The sequence below is a fragment of the Culex pipiens genome, chromosome 2 (genome assembly GCF_016801865.2).
Source record: "Culex pipiens pallens isolate TS chromosome 2, TS_CPP_V2, whole genome shotgun sequence".
Taxonomy (NCBI): domain Eukaryota; kingdom Metazoa; phylum Arthropoda; class Insecta; order Diptera; family Culicidae; genus Culex; species Culex pipiens.
The window spans coordinates 197,873,790-197,891,155 of record NC_068938.1 but is presented as its reverse complement, the minus strand read 5'-3'; the positions used below and the strand labels follow the sequence as shown (position 1 = coordinate 197,891,155).

Genomic DNA, 17,366 nt, shown 5'->3' with positions numbered 1-17,366 from the left:
CCGGATATATCCATTAGCAGGTTTCTGAGACGTGTTTTTTGCAAACAAAATAATCAAATTTTGGTACATTAATTGAACATAAAGCACCATGCGTCTCCAGCAAAATGCGCTAGGAACTCATTATGATGGAGAATCATGGTACTTTTTGTTCGATAATACACCGAAACCCGATAATTAAAAAAAATCATATCTCAGAATCCCATTAATGGATATTCACCATTTTTGGATATGTTGTGCACATCTTTAAAAAAAAAACAAGAACATAATTTCGTTGGTCTCGAAACCTTCAAATAAAATCAATGATTTTTTTTACACTGAAAATCAGACCACAAGTTGCCAAGATATCGTCAGTTAGAAAATTAAGACTGGTTGGACAACATTTAAAAAAAAATTTGTTTGAAAAATCATGATTACAAAAAAATCATTTATTCGTACGAAAATTTATCTACATACTTTTCTGTGGCTCAAATGTTGTTGGAAATTGATAATTCCGCTCAAACATAAAAAAGGAAATGGTTTATGGGAACTTCTGATGTTGTGAAAAATTGGTGATTTTTCTAGAGTTGAACTTTACTTTCATATTACCATTTTGGAACAAACAGTTGCCGAAATTCTATGCAAACTTCTGTGGAAACCAATTATGCAAAATGCCTCCTTTGGTCATTCGAAAGGTCTCTAAAAAGATTCAGTCAGTCATATAAAAAAAAATCATGAAATTGGCAGATTTTATAGAGATTCCACTATTTTTTTATTATTTTTTTTTGCAATAACCTGCTCATATTGTTTTTAAACGCTGAATTATTCTTAAAATGATTGGAGTCAATTTAAAATTTTACTTAATTATTTAGTATTTTTGGCATGATTTTTTAAAGTTTTTTTTGCTGTTGGGCCGTTGCAATTGTTTTGAAGTTCATGTCACTTGACACTGACCAAAGTTTGATTGTTTTCATGTCTACTTCTACTCTACTTTTTAGAAGATCTAATTGAACGTAAAATTGGTGATATGATTTCTATTTGTATCTTAAAACTGTTGCTGTCAATGATAATTGTCATTTTTAAAACATGGGCAGAAGCACTTAACCATTTCAGGCCTAATGATCATAATATAACCCAAAATCAAAATTTTGAGAACTAGCCTATAATTTTAGAATTATCATTTAAGTCATTTTCCCATCACTCGATTTTTTTTCAATTCAGGCCTGAAAGGGTTAAGCAAGTTTAATCTAGAAATCAAGTTATTTTTTCAAAAGTTTTTTCAAATCAAAAATTGACTGATAATTTTACTGTTGCTTTGATTTTTGGCATTATTTTTATCTAAATCGCATAAGAATCTAATGCTTCAAAAATAAGGTCTTTTGCTGATTTATATCCGTTTCCTCCATTCACTTAGTGATTTAAAATTTTTTGAAGCATGGTTTATTTTACCAAATTAAATTTCGAAGTAAATAGGTTTTAATTGCACTTCAAACCTGGTGAGCTTCTGTTGCACAGATTCATCCACTTTCGATGGGATGCTCTGACACTCTCCTCACCTGCGTTGTCACTGCGATAAGGGAAGAAGAGAACATTCCACGTTGTGACACGACCCTTTTTGTCAGACAAGCCTGTTGCGACCTTCGAAACCGAGTCAGACCCACCACCGCCTCTGGCCGCCTCGCGAGGACATCATAATTTTAACGATGCAATTTAAGTCCCTGGCAATAACCACCCCCTCTTTTTTGATTGCAGCAAAAATTACTACCCCGCGGACGCGTACAACCAGAGCAAGCTGGCCCAGGTCCTGTTCGCCAAGCACATCAACTTGCAGTTCGAGATGGACGATGTGCCGGTGCAGGCCCACTCGCTGCACCCGGGCGTCGTCAACACGGACCTGTTTGAGCATTCCAGCACCAACTACGTCCCGTGGGTGAGGCAGCTGCTGTTTAAGGTGAGGATGTTTTTTTGTGATTTCTTTGATTAAAAGTGACATTTAAATTGAACGATTTTCCCATTTTTTTTAAGAAATTTATTTCATTGGGCCATTACAAATGTATTTTCATTCCTACAAAAAATTACAATATTTGTCCTTTTTAAATTCAGCTTGATTTGTTTTTGATTCAACTGAATTCCAAATGAGCAATTCTCTCAGATTTCGGTCATTCGATTTTTTTTGTATATTTTAATCTGGTTGAAACTTTTTTGGTGCCTTCGGTATGCTCAAAGAAGCCATTTTGCATCATCAGTTTGTCCATATAATTTCCATACAAATTTGGTAGCTGTCCATACAAAAATGATGTACGGAAATTCAAAAATCTGTATCTTTTGTAGGATTTGGTGTCTTCGGCAAAGTTGTAGGTTGGTTGATAAGGACTACCGTGTATCATTTTTTTTTCAGTGTAGTCCTTAACAACCAACCAAAATTTGGTTATTTTTTATTTAACTTTTTGTAAATAAAACTTGATTTGCAAAAAAACAAAATTTTTATTTTTTAAATATTTTATTATATGTTTTAGGGGACATCAAATGCCAACTTTTCAGAAATTTCCAGGTAGTGCAAAAAATCTTTTACCGAGTTATGAATTTTTTAATCAATACAGATTTAAAAATAAATCGAGCATTGGTCCCAAAAAATTTTCAACTTCATTTTTCGATGTGAAATCAAATTTGAAATCAAAAATTACTTTAGTGAAATTTTGATAAAGTATACAGTCTTTCGAGAAACTTATTGAAACAAAATCTTCTCAGACTTTGAAAGTTATTTTTTGAAAATTCAGTTGATCAAAAAGAGTATGTACTCAAAAACTATCAGAAAATATCATTAATATTTTCAATAGAATTGAGTTCTGATTGTATAATATTTTTGATAACTCGAACAATCCGTTTTTGAAAATACTCTAATTTTCGCATATTTTGTTTAAATTTTATCTTAAAGGTGCACAGCAACCAAAGAAATTGTTGTCTTTTTATTCCAAAATTTTCAAACTTACGGACCCAAATCTGCAACAATCTGATTGTAAAAATGTTCAAACTTTGTTGTAAATTTTTTGTAGACGTTACTTTAGGGGATGAATTATAAACCATATCGATTGTTCCCGTAGTTTTGAAGATACTAAAATGTCTGTATCAAAAATCATGGTAAAAAAGTTCTGTTTTTGCCCGTCGAGGGACATAAACTTCAAAAAATATTTGCAATGGCCTATAAAATACTATAAAACACTCAAATCTTCTTTGGAAACCGTAGTTTTGTTATTAGTCTAATGTTAATAATATTTATAAATTGATAATTTGAAAATAAAAACACGGCATTTTGTGAAGATTTGAGTATTTTACAATTAAATGTAGTGAAATTATACACAAAACTTTAAATCGATAAAAACATTTTGTTGCAAATCATGAAAATTTGAGAAAAAAATATAAAATATCAAATAAAATATAAAAATTAAAATCATTCTAACATAACCATAATCAAATCATCTCATGTTGAATTTTCAATGCTTTTATCAAGAATATAATTTTTGATAATGTAGTTACTTTCAAAGTATAAATACTCAACAAATTCACAAACAAACCGTATATTATGAAAATACTATAAGGCCGTTTCAAATATTTTTTAAAGTTTATGTCGCCCCCCCCCTTCAAAGTTGGCCTGAAAAATCAGGGGGCAAAAAAAATATTTTTCCAAAAAACTTCAAAATTTCCATGAAAATAGAAGTCTAATCAACTGAAAACAATCTAAAATGCATATTTCTGCATTGATAATCATATTTAGCATGTTTGGGCTTGTTTAAAAATGTTTTGAATTTTTATGAAATTCCAAAGTACAGCACCGCAAAAATTTTATTTTTTGCAAAAAATAAAATTTTTGTCAATACTCAGATATTTTGGAACTGATGATGGCAAAACAACTGGACAGGTGAATAATGCATTTTAAAACACTTTTTTCATTAAAATGTTGAAACCATGGCTCGTTATTTCAATTTTTATATTTTTTTATTTTTTTGCCCCCCCCCCTCGACTTTGGCCAGACTCGAGGGACATAAACTTCAAAAAATATTAGCAACGGCCTAATTTTTTAAAAATGGAGCGAAGTAGAGTTTATTTTTAAATCCTTTAATTTTCACAAATTACCGTATTTTTACGAAATTATTCAAATTGTCATAATTTAAAGTATGGAATTATTACGAATCGACATTTTGTACGCATTTTAACTTCATTATAGTTTTTATTTAACTCAATACCAAAAATTTTACAACTCGCCGTATTTATTTGAAAAAACTTTTTTTTTATCGCAATACGGGTATTGCCAAATTTTGTGTGCAGTTTCCCTTTATATATTTTTTTTGTAAAATACAAATATTATATAAACTACTGATTTTTTTTTGTGAAAAACCAAAATTTTTACAATTTAAAATATGGTATTAAATGAAGCGAAATTTTGAGGGCACTTTTGATTTATTCAATTTTTTTTGTAAAATACTACAATTTTTAGTACTACAATTTTCACACATAACCGTATTTTTTTCGAAAACTCTTTTTTTTTATTTGCAATGTGGGTATCAAAGCTAAATTGTACATGTATTTTCAATTTGCAATCATTAGTTTTCAAAACATCAAAGTTTTTAAGGATTTTTTTTTTTTCGTGAAAAATAAGCTTACATCGGAATTCCACAAAAAATCCAAATATTTTTAATCGAGCCCATGCTAAATATTATTACAAACGCAGTAAATTGCCTTTAAAATTGTTAATTCACATAATTACACATTAATTTTTTTCGCCCTCTCCGAGATTAGAATCGGCGCCCTCTATATAGTGAGTTCACAGCAAAAATGTGGCAAAATCTTAAAAGAATGGGATTTATCGATCGATCGTCGATCAAACTGATTTCAAAGATTTTTGTTGTGTCTAACTTGAAAAATTGTTTCATGTTCTAATTTTTTAAAGTTTGTAAAGGAGCTGTAACTATTTCTAATTCTTCCCACCCTTTTTCTCCCCCAGAACCCCGAGGAGGGCGCCCGCACCGTCGTGTACGCCGCCATCGCGCCCCAGCTGGAGGGCAAGGGCGGCACCTACCTGAGCAACTGCCGCGTGATGACCTGCCACCGCCACTGGAAGAACTCCGTTCAGTGCGAGAAGCTGTTCCGCTTCACCTGTGATACGCTAGGCATTAAGAACTTTTACGGCAGCAGTGAGCAGTGAGTTTGAGGGGGGGGATGTAGATTTCTCGAATAAGTTTAGTTTGGGAGCCGATACAATTGTAGCATGAAAAGTATTAAGGGGGAGGGGAAGTTCAATAAAAAAACTGTCTCAAAATAAACATCACATTGAAAAGCGATTTGAAAGCTTCCTTTTTTGCGACTTAAATAGAATCAGAATCCATTCCATATCGATAAGAGAGATGAAATCGACCAGCCAAGTGGAAACGACGAAGACCAGCAGATAGTCGACAAGACTTGGAGCGATCATTATAATGCATTTCAGTTTTTTTTTTTCTCTTCTGAAGTACTTATTTTCAATCCGGTTCAGATTCTCTTCGTCCTGCTTGATAAATAAACCACAGTGGAAAAATGGACAAGAAATAAAGCTAGCAGAAACTTGGAATCTACTCTTTTATTCATGAAATAATCCGAAATCGTCCTACGACCACAGTCACTGCTAGGTGAATCTTCAATGCCATTTCGGTTCTCTTCACTATTTTTTGTTGTGCACATTTTCAATCAGTAGAATGCAGAATCAAACGGATTCATCCATCGGATGGCGAATGCACTTGGAAAGTGATTTAATAAAATTGTTATCCTCTTTTGCTGCACTTCGAAGAGTGGAATGAAAGTCGGCTAGAAAAGTTATCAATTTGCACAGCCAACAATTGCATCAGCCAGAAACCACTTGTTGCGTTCGTAGAACGCTCTTATCAGATATAGTTCGCTTTCCAAACTATCAATATAACTGTAATATTACAAAGATAACAGCGTCGTTGCACTTTCAGGAAGCTCGTCAGTTGTCATTAGGCATTCGAATCGCGTATCAAGCTGACATCGTTTTGATCTTCTGAACTATTTGAAAGTTTTTAAATAACGGCTGGAGAGCAAAACATTAATATTTTGAGGAAAAGTTAATGGTAAGTATTGTTCAATCTTATATTAAATTATTTAAGTGATGAGAAAAATAAGAAAGAATTGACTCAAGTGCTCATTAAAAAAGTGGAAAAAAAGATTAATTTCTGGAAATTTCTGAAAATCCATTTTAAGAGCACATTCAGTTGGAAACCCGCGCCGAAAAAACGACTAAGTCCTCCTTGCGCGAAACAAGTGGGAGAAGAGGAGCGAAAACATCAACAAAGAAAAAAAAATAATTTTAGATCTGCCACTGCACACTTGTAAAACCATTTTTGAGTTAGATTCAAAGCTCCGTATTCGGTTGTTTTTATTTAATTTCTAAGTATTATGATGTCATTTATGATAACCAGAACCGTTTTGGGCCAATATGACCACATTGGGACCGGTTCCAGGTACGGCGGTGGATTCCGGATTACGGTCAATTTCGAAAATATTACTGAGTTATTTTTTACAAGGCAAAATAGGTGTCAACGTACAGGATTTTCCAAATCAAGCTCTCTCATGATCTACAGAACCATTTTTTGACCGAAATGGCCAATTTGGGACCGGTTTCAGGTACCGGCGCAAATCATAATTTTACAAGAAAAAAACTGTAAATTATGTAATTTGTTGCTTTATGGATACGATAACTTGTAGTGTGTACTTTTCGTCAACTCAAGGAGGAACTGTAGGATTTTTCAATAGAGCTAAAATAAAGAAAAACAAATTTTCCAAACAAAGTTAATTAAAAAGTTTAAAACTAATTTAGAAATGAGCCTCTGATTGCACTTTTAAAAGCCGACCATGTAGGTTTTGTTTTCAGCTCCAGAGGGAGGTTGTTCCAGCACTTTACCCCGGAAATAAGAATCGTGTTGCTGCAAACCAAATAGCCGCCTATCAAAAGTTTTTAAATAAATTAATCAGAATTTAAAATTTTCAGCAAAAAAAGTTTGGTGAGGATTGTCAAAATGGTAAAAAACACATTTAAAGACGGACATTTTGCCGAGTTTTTCTATAAATGAGTTTTGCGCTTGTTGTGCCATTTTCCATCCTCGTTATTTCACAATATTTTGAAAGAAAGTGTGATATTGGGAGGAAGGTTGAACAAGAAAAAAACATAAAAAATACAACATAAAAATATTTTCGAGACGAAATGTAATTTGAATGATTTTTTTTATTCTTTCTGAATCAAACGCTTTTTTTTTTAACGTTTGCCCAATTTTGATTTCTAACAAATTGAAAATTAAAGTTTAATAAACTGAAAACCAGTAAAATGCATTTTCCTGCATTTGTACTCCTTTGGAAACAAAATTTTTTCGCAAAAAAACAAATTCCGTCAATACATCGATATTTTGAAAACTTATGATTGGAAATCAACTGGACGTGTGTAAAATGCATTTTAAAACACTTTTTTCATCCAAATGTTGAAACCTAGGCTTGTGATTTCTATTTTTATATATTTTTTAATTTTTTTTTGCCTAAAGTTTTGTAAAATTAGTTGTTTAAATAGTGAAAATCAACAAATTGGATGAAGTTAGGAGCAATGCTCTCCACTTTACCGTGGAGCCATTAGTAGCTTTAGTAGGACTTAGACTGATATAGTTGAATCCAAGAAACGGACGAGAATAAAGTTGAATGCAAGTTGAATATCAGAACATACAAGAATGCATTGCATTGCATGCATGCAGGCGCATTTGAAATGAACCTACATTACCTCGCTATAAATAGCCTGGGCGACTGCTAGAATTCATCCAATAAGAGATGAGAAGAATTGAAAGCATTCCCATTAGAAATGAGAACACACGAAGAATTCGAACAACAATGCCAATGGTCGTTACCACTCGCCTAGGGTGGCTCCTCAGACCATTCACCTTCCCAAAAACCGTCCAACTCCAAGCGAAACTTACTTGAGAATACCGTGGAGATTTTCCCTTAATACTCTTAAAAAAGTGGAGCATCAACACTTCCCGTCTTCCAAATCCCTTTCCTTGTCCCTGGTGCGCGGTGGAGATGGGAGCGGCCGGCAATGGACGGCTGTCTTGGTGTTGAGAAATCTGGTTCAGGTGAAGTTGGTTCTATTCCCAATTATCAATTCCTAGGCAACCTGGGCTAACACAATCATCACATCACATGGCAAAATCCAGTCTGCAATCCGCTAAAATCACCGTCTCCTAGCGAAGCGAAGCGAAGCGAAATTGGATGGAGTTAGGAGCGAGTGCTTAACCTGCCAAACATACGAGAATTTCCCCTACCATTTATTTTAGTGTTACAATTTTGAAATAAATTTTCTTATGTACCTGAGCAGTTCTCTAGGATTTCGGTCATTTGATTTTTTTTGTATTTTTCAATCCGACTAAAACTTTTTTGGTGCCTTCGGTATGCCCAAAGAAGCCATTTTGCATCATAAGTTTGTCCATATAATTTTCCATACAAATTTGGCAGCTGTCCATACAAAAATGATGTATGAAAATTCAAAAATCTGTATCTTTTGAAGGAATTTTTTGATCGATTTGGTGTCTTGGGCAAAGTTGTAGGTATGGATACGGACTATACTGAAAAAAAGATTATACACGGTAATAAAAATTTGGTGATTTTTTTATTTAACTTTTTATCACTAAAACTCAATTTGCAAAAAAAAACACTATTTTTATTTTTTTTTATTTTTTGATATGTTTTAGAGGACATAAAATACCAACTTTTCAGAAATTTCCAGGCTGTGCAAAAAATCTTTGACCGAGTTATGAATTTTTGGATCAATACTGATTTTTTCAAAAAATCGAAATATTGGTTGCAAAAATTTTTCAACTTAATTTTTAGATGTAAAATCAAATTTGCAATCAAAAAGTACTTTAGTGAAATTTTGATAAAGTGCACCGTTTTCAGGTTAAATCCATATTAGGTGACTTTTTTGAAAATAGTCGCAGTTTTTCATTTTTTGAAATTTGTGCACATGTTTGCCCACCTTTGAAAAAAATATTTTTGAAAAGCTGAGAAAATTCTCTATATTTTGCTTCTTGGGACTTTGTTGATACGACCCTTAGTTGCTGAGATATTGCAATGCAAAGGTTTAAAAACAGGAAAATTGATGTTTTCTAAGTCTCACCCAAACAGCCCACCATTTTCCAATGTTGATATCTTAGCAACCAATGGTCCGATTTTCAATGTTAAAATATGAAACATTTGTGAAATTTTCCGATCTTTTCGAAAACAATATTTTCAAAATTTTCAAATCAAGGCTAACATTTTAAAAGGGCATAATATTGAATGTTTAGCCCTTTTGAAATGTTAGTCTTGATTTGAAAATTTTGAAAATATTGTTTTCGAAAAGATCGGAAAATTTTACAAATGTTTCATATATTAACATTGAAAATCGGACCATTAGTTGCTGAGATATCGACATTGAAAAATGGTGGGCTGTTTGGGTGAGACTTTTTTTTTTTTAATTCTTTGTCCTCTATCTTAACCTATACTCTAACTGGCTCAATCGACCTTGCCATCACGGAGCCGTGCGTCTATTTATAGATCCGAGATCTATTGTTCTTCGTCTTGATGGGTGTTGATGATCTCCTGGGGGTCTTGTTGGAAGAGTCTTCCTTCCTTCCTTCACACGTTGCGGTAAGGTTGGTTGGTCATCTTCCCGTCCATTCCCCACTCACCCACCGCTAGTTGTTGTAGTGGGGGGAGCGGCATGTGTGTTTGTGTGGTAAGTAATATGGATTTAACTGGAAACGGTGCACTTTATCAAAATTTAACTAATGTACTTTTTGATTGCAAATTCAATTTTACATCGAAAAATTAAGTTGAAAAAATTTTGCGTCCGATATTTCGATTTTTTGAAAAAATCAGTATTGATTAAAAAATTCATAACTCGCTCAAAGATTTTTTGCACAACCTGGAAATTTCTGAAAAGTTGGCATTTTATGTCCTCTAAAACATATCAAAAAATAAAAAAAATTAAAAATAGTGTTTTTATGCAAATTGAGTTTTAGTGATAAAAAGTTAAATAAAAAAACCACCAAATTTTTATTACCGTGTATATTTTTTTTTTCAGTATAGTCCTTATCCATACCTACAACTTTGCCGAAGACACCAAATCGATCAAAAAATTCTTTCAAAAGATACAGATTTTTGAATTTTCATACATCATTATTGTATGGACAGCTGCCAAATTTGTATGGAAAATTATATGGACAAACTTATGATGCAAAATGGCATCTTTGGGCATACCGAAGGCGCCAAAAAAGTTTCAGTCGGATAAAAAAATACAAAAATTAAAATTGAAGAAAAAGACCGATTTCGTCGAGAATTGCTCACCTGCATCTGTACAAGGACAACTATTTTGATATTTGTTTTTTTTTTGTAATTTTTAATTTTTTGACAATTTTATTTTAATTTTTTTAAATAAGTTTTTCATTCTGAAAAAGAAAAATAAAAAAACACTACAAAAATCAAATTACAAAAAACAACAAAGTTGAGTTTTTCATGCCCAAAAATTCCCATACAAAAATGAAATACTTTGTGGAAAACCGGGTCTGCAACGATTGTTCCCAAATTTTACGGGTTTTTTTTTAACCTAATTATGATCAAAAAACTGCTGTTCTTATTGAGATGAACATTTTTTCATATTTTTTTCAAGTTTTTGACGATTTAAGCCTCTAAAGCAAAGTATTTTTTTTTTTTTGTAAATTTGCAAGGTGTCATTTTGAAAGGTTGGATACTACCTCTTTTATGATGTAAATTTACCTCAATAGAGACTGAAAAAGCGACATTACACCAGAAAAGTGGTAAAATTACACATTTTCAGAGGGAAAATTACACCCTTTTTCTGAGATAAAAGATCTACCCCTTTCCAGGTGTAATATTACCATGATTTTTTCTGTAAGCGCAATGTTTACCTCGTGTAAGGTCATTTTGAGCACTTTACTTTTCTTGTTTAGTGTTTATTTTTGCTCCAAACCTTATTTAGTTTATGTTTGTATATTATAGTATTTGGCTTATTCTACCATTTCCTGTCATTCTGTCTTTTTAGTTTTTTCATGTTTTTACATTGCAGTTGAGTTCTAACTTGCTTGAACTATTTTTTTAATAATAAAAAAGTCTAACCATTTGAAACGTGAATTGTGTTTTTTGTTCATTTATAGTAAAAGTATTGCTTTAATTGCATTTCGAAAATATTTTTGCAAAAATATGAGAAAATTTCACTACATTGCATGCAATGCAGTTTTGTCACATTGAAAGTAAAAATGATAAATTCCAAAACATCAAAACAATTAACAAAAATCATGATGAGTATATATTTTGTTATGCAAAAAATATATTTCAGCCACAAAATGTTGGAATAAAAATATTTGAATTATAAAATTTTAGAAATTTGAGTCGATTTGCTTAAACGTAGTGAATTGAATACTTTGTGCATTGTTTTGCTTAAAATCGAATCGATTTTATTTATTTGATTCTCTTGCTTGAAGTTCACTGTTTATGCATTATGAAAATTAGTAAATAAAATTCAGCGAATGAGTAAATTTACTAAAAATTTATTTTCAACACGACTTTATTTCATTCACCATTAACATAAATGGTTTACAAAAGAACATTTTAAAATCAAATGATTTCAGGATTGTTTGAGATAAAAGTGTTGTCTCTCAAAAAATTTCCTGTAGTTACCGTGAAAGACAATTTAACGAATTACGAAGTAAAATTTTTACTTTTTGCTGCTATATTAAAATTAGATTGAAAATATCTTGAATATTTTGTAAAAAAATCTGAAAAAATCTTACATGCAAAAATACACCAGTGACGCACGGGGAAGGGGTTGGAAGGTGACAATTTTGTAAGCCTAAATTCAGTCCTGTCATTTTAAATGGTTTAATTTGCACTTTAAAAATATTCATCATAAAATTCCCTATTTTTTACATTGGTATGTTCTGGCAATATGTTTTGAGCAGAGCATGGTCAATTTTAAGTCAGTTTAATGTTAAATATTTAAAAATTAAAGTTAAACGATTTAATGGTTTTGAACTATTATAATTTTAACTTTTATTATTTTGTTATGTCAGGAGAAAAAATTTCACGCATTAATCTATAAAATTAACTCAAGTTCGATGTTGAGATATTGAGGCTAAAAAAGAGACAATAAACAAACGCAAATGGTTGCACTGCACTGACAAATGAATAGTAAACAAACGGCGGAATCTACAAATTGTGAACCACCGATCGAAGCGTCGTCAATCATATCAGAGTTTGTCTTCTTACAGTGATCAGCAATGTTTCGAATTTTGGGCTTTAGTTACATTATTTTAAATTTTATTTAAATTAAATTTGTATTTAAGTGATGTGAAAGAAAAATTTATTGTTAAATAAATAAAATTATCAAACATTTCTTGCTTTTTATGAAGATTTATTTGGTTTGACCCAAAATACTAGTATGTTTTATTTTTTCAGTAATGACTTAACAACTTACAATGGACTTCCAAAAAGCGATCGTAAACTTGCAGCTGCTTGAAGCCATTGCCAAAAAGGATTTGTCTCAGATCGCAGAACTGCTCGACCAAGGAGCAGACGTAAATCACAAAAACCTTCTGGACAAAAACAACACTCCACTTCACTACGCCGCAGACTGCCCGGAAATCAACAAATTACTCGTCGCTCGTGATGCCAACTCGGCGGCCGTAAACGACGCCGGATTAACTCCCCTCGAGCTGGCGCAGCATTCACCTAAAAGTGCTAAAGCATTTCGAGTCGTTGAAGGACGTTCACCGGTTCTGACCTACTTCAAGCGTCCCGGGACGGCCTCAATCCTTGGCCAGTGGTACGAGTCGAAGCTGCTGGCGCTGGTTCTGTTCCGGGCGCTGCACTGGGATCGGATCGCCGAGTTTTACTTGGCAACCAACGTGGACGATGCTGGGGCGTTTGACGACCTGGTGGTTCGGTACCGCACTGTTGGGGGGGTAGATCGGTTGGTGTTTCTGCAGGCGAAGCACAAACCGGGCAAGGGGTTGAACTTGAAGGATGTTTTGGAGAATGTTGGGGATAAGGGAGATTTTAGCTTGGGGAAGTATTTTAGGAGTTTCTTGGATATTAAGTTGAGGTGTTACGAGGGCAATCAGAGTGCAATTTTTGGAGATATTGGTGAGAACACGGTTGTTGAGTTTATAATTTTCACAACTTTAAAGCTTGAGTGCACCATTCCAAAGCAATTTGACTTAATATCTCGTGGTTCTGAAAACGAAGAAGATAGTTTGTTCTACACTTGTCCAACGGGAAGATGTATTCGCTTAGAAGGACTATTAAACAGCTTGATGACAGTTGCTTCAAAGTGGTACAAAGAGATGTTGGTAGCCATTTTGGCGCAAAATTCCATTGCTTCAAACGAGCCTGTAGATTTGACAAACTGTGTTGAACTATTTTTAACCTCTGTGGAAAGTGATGAAAACAGTTTCAAATTTTTGCAACACTGTTACGAAAAAATATCTTCACTTAAACCTTGTGACGATCAGAAAAAACTGAAAGATGTCAAAGCAAAAATCGTCAAACTTTTAGAATCAGAAAAATTCAAACCCTTCAAAATGTCCGACGAAGATTGCATCAACCTGCCCCAAGAATTCTTCAACAAACTCCAATTTCACACGGAACAATCAACCGAAGCCGAGGTGGAGCAGCTCGTCAAAAACGAAATCCCCGACCACTGTCAAACCACCGGCGACCTGAACCTAATCTTCCAGATGTACCACCTGGGCGTCCAGCAGTGGTGGCTCCAGACGGGAGCGGTCCCCTTCCAGACGAAATCGAGCGCTCTTTTCCGCGAAGCAAAAACCGCAATCGAAAAGGGTTCCCTACTCGAAAATCTGCACCTCATTTCGATGGGCAAGCTGCAGGTCTACAAGCAGGAGCTCTGTCCGGAAAAGCTCGGGGAAGCCCTCACAAAGGAGGTTCAGCGGTTTGTGAACGATCGCGACAGCCACACGCTGCCGATTGTGGGCGGACTGATCGAGAGTAGTGCCGCCAGGCTGGTTGAGTATTTGCGGAGCAAGGACGAAGATCAGGTCAGTTTTAAGTTTGTCAACACTGATATGGCCAACCTTGAAGATAAGGTCGGTCAGTTGACGTCAGATGGTGGCGTGAATGACTTTCTGGTGTTTGCGCATAAAGGACAAATTGAGCAAAAAGTAGTGGACAGTTTGAGTCGAAATTTTCGGAAAGTTTTTCTCGTGACTGATAAGGAGATGGCACCTGCAAATGTTATTAGTGAACAAGTTAATGAGGCATGTTGCTTGAGAGAAATTCCACAAGAAGATGTTGGAAATTTACCGGTTGAAGATGATCAAGATTCATACCGGAACAGACGAAAGGCCTTTCTACGTAACTCTAGGAGAAGTTTTAGGGGGCTGCTTGCTACGATGGGTGAGCAATTGATTGATTTGAATGTAAATCGAAAGTAAGTTGTGTTGTAATTTGTGTTCACCATTCAAAGATGTTAACAGCTAAAAGTGTAACTTAATCGACAAAGAAAAACTTTTATAAACATTAACACATATTTTATGCATTAATTATTAGTTTTAAGCTTAGTAATTAAGATAATGGAAATCATAAATAAAATGGCTACAATATATTTCTATAAAACGTATATGAAACATTTTTTAAAGGATAATATCAAATAAAATAATTGAGAAAATTGATTTTTTGCGATTCCGTCATGAAACTACTTTCTTTCCTGTCATTCTTGAACGACGAAATAGCCTACTTTTCTGTACTAAAAATAACAGAATCTAATAGCAACACTTTTCAACATAAATGCTGAAAAGTAACACTTTTCAACATTTTTTTGATTTAAACGATTTATTGACAAAAAACATGAAAATTTGACTTCAAATTTCACTGTGGGTGTTTTTCGGAATTGCAAAAAATGTTGTATGGAACCCGTTGCAAAACTTGATTTTTTCAGCACTCGTCGTATTCATCCAACTCGGTAAACCTCGTTGCTCGTGCTGAAAAAATCCTCTTTTTGCAACTTTTTGCATAAACTACTATTATTTGTGTTTTTTTATTTGGATAATACTTTGTGAAGGTCTTTCCTATGACCAAAAAAGACCATTTTTTTCATTAAAATGGTTACCCAATGATCGATTTTGAATCTTTGGCAAAGATGTTAGTATTGATGAGGATTAATTAGACAATCTAAGTTCAAGGAAAACAATACATTTTAAAATAACTTAACATAAATAAATAAACTTAATTAATTTTAAAAAATATTTGCAATGGCCTTAATTTTACAACTCATTGAAATATTTTTAGGGTAAAAAATCAGATCCATTGAGAAGTACGGCAATTTTGTTGAACTAAATTTTCGGAAAAAATTGATATCTTACTTAAAAACCTGCTTTGAAAAATAGCCAATTTATATTAAAATTAAAATAAAAGAACTCAACATAAATTTTGGTAAAGTGCACTGTCTAAAAATATGATTTTAAAAACGAACACTTATTAACACAATTCGTAAAACATATCTTCTAAATATATAAAAAATTTCAACAGTTTTGTTCGAACGCGAATCAATTCAACACGGAACGTCGGATCGAGGAGCTTTTTGTTGCGTTGGGTTCGTATAAGTCCAAGGAAGGTTCTTACGCCAAAAAGTTACAACAAAAAGTTATATGCAAAAAGTTAAAAACGTCAACAAACGAAAAAAAGGCAGAACGAAGTTTGTCGGGCAAGGATTGTTTTTTATAATTTTCAAGTGGCTACAAGTGGAAATCGAGAAGTTTGACAGCCAAAGAATCGTCTTTACCACCCTTTTACAACCTTTCGGAGTCAACATCGTTTTTTAGCATAACTTTTTAAGTATAGTTGAAATTTATAATTTTCAATACCTGGGCAGGTGGGAATAACAATACCAAGATCAATTCTATAACAAGTACTGTTCAAATATCTAATTTTGTTATCAGAAAATCAAGAAAATCACTTAGTCTAAAAATTGTTATTGAACAGATCTTATGAGAGAGTAATCATTCAATCATTGATCGCGTAATTCATGTGATATTCCAACTTAAAAAAAAAACAATCAGCAGTCATAACCCAATTTATTATATTTTTTTATTTTGCTACACAAGGCCAGAACTTTGGGAAAGTTTTGACCAATTTTATCAAGATCATTATTTTGGCCACGAAATGTAGTCTTTGTATTAATCCTTGCACTGTAACTTGGATTTTGCCCGCACTTTTCTCTCGCACTATTGACAGCAAAAATTCAAAAATCTAGGCAACCACTCGTTGTTTATTTACATTGCCAGTCGGAGTTTCCACCAAACTTAACTATCGCACTTCAAAATTGCGAGTGACAGCTAAAAACATGCGATAAACCTCGGCTCTCTTTGATCATTTTTGAGGAAATTTTTAATTTTCCAAGCCAGTTTGACAAGTCGCAATAATACGATCAATAGCAATAATTTAGTGCGAAGTCCAAGTTAGTGAGAATTGCGCAATATCATAATTTGTTTTAAAAAGTTTTAAATTTTACAGCTATTTTTTAAATTATTTAAATTACCCAATTTGTCATTATTTTTTATTTTGCCAAATATGGCACAGGACTATGGGAAAATTTTATTCAATTTTGTCAAAGACATTAATTTGGCCATGAAATTGTGGTTTTTGTACCATTTTTTTTTAAAGTGAAAAATATTATAGTTGATTCCTTTAATTCTAGATATTGGAACATTCTTTTAATTATATTTGCTTATGAATAATTAAGAAAATCCAAAAGTTTGATCGAAAATGTTTTGCATAGCGAATTTTTTTTTATCGCTGGAACTTTTATTTCGGATATTTGCTCACCTGGATATTTTGTCTGGTCTCTGTTAAATTTTACATTTTTCAAATGTTGAACAAAATTTGTAAGCTGTCAGCCAATGTTTACTGACTTGCGAATGTTGGGAATGTTCAAAGTGAAAACACCGTTTTAATAGCAGCTGGAAATTGAGCAGCTTTAAAGCTGTCGTTTATTATGATTAGTTAGCGGAATTTTATACAACACAATTTAAGTATTAATACACAAGTTGAACCTTAATCGCAATAAATTATAGCCCAATTCGATGGGCTTCGACACCAGAGCTGGTTGTTAAATTATACTCGAGTTTGCTGAACTGTACCGTCAGTGGGGGTGACTATGGGTCAAAAAACGATATACCTCTCGTATTTTCTTAATAACAAAAACAATTAAAATAACATCGGAAATCTTTCAACGTAGATTTGTTCTTAGATAGTTTACTAACATTTTCCCAAAATATGGTGGATTTTGATGA

At 33.1% G+C, this 17,366-nt stretch overlaps 2 protein-coding genes across 2 annotated transcripts in view; both read left to right on the top strand.

Annotated features, from left to right (window-relative positions):
* The window catches only part of LOC128092256 (dehydrogenase/reductase SDR family member on chromosome X), a 52,487-nt gene extending 46,909 nt beyond the window's left edge, over positions 1–5,578 (top strand). Inside the window, exons 5-6 of the mRNA XM_052708651.1 lie at positions 1,729–1,927; positions 4,976–5,578. Coding sequence (XP_052564611.1) covers positions 1,729–1,927; positions 4,976–5,176 — 400 coding nt within the window. The 3' untranslated portion in view covers positions 5,177–5,578. The remainder of the gene's footprint in view (positions 1–1,728; positions 1,928–4,975) is intronic.
* Positions 5,579–5,961: 383 nt separating this feature from the next.
* LOC128093080 (uncharacterized) lies at positions 5,962–14,589 on the top strand. The gene is made up of 2 exons (XM_052708648.1): positions 5,962–6,095; positions 12,514–14,589. Exon 2 carries the CDS (start codon positions 12,534–12,536, stop codon positions 14,508–14,510), a length of 1,977 nt encoding a protein of 658 aa, XP_052564608.1. The 5' UTR covers positions 5,962–6,095; positions 12,514–12,533; the 3' UTR covers positions 14,511–14,589.
* Positions 14,590–17,366: the final 2,777 nt, after the last annotated feature.

Excerpts from the sequence above, each read along its gene's own strand:
- LOC128093080 (XM_052708648.1), top strand. The coding sequence starts at position 12,534 with ATGGACTTCCAAAAAGCGATCGTAAACTTGCAGCTGCTTGAAGCCATT.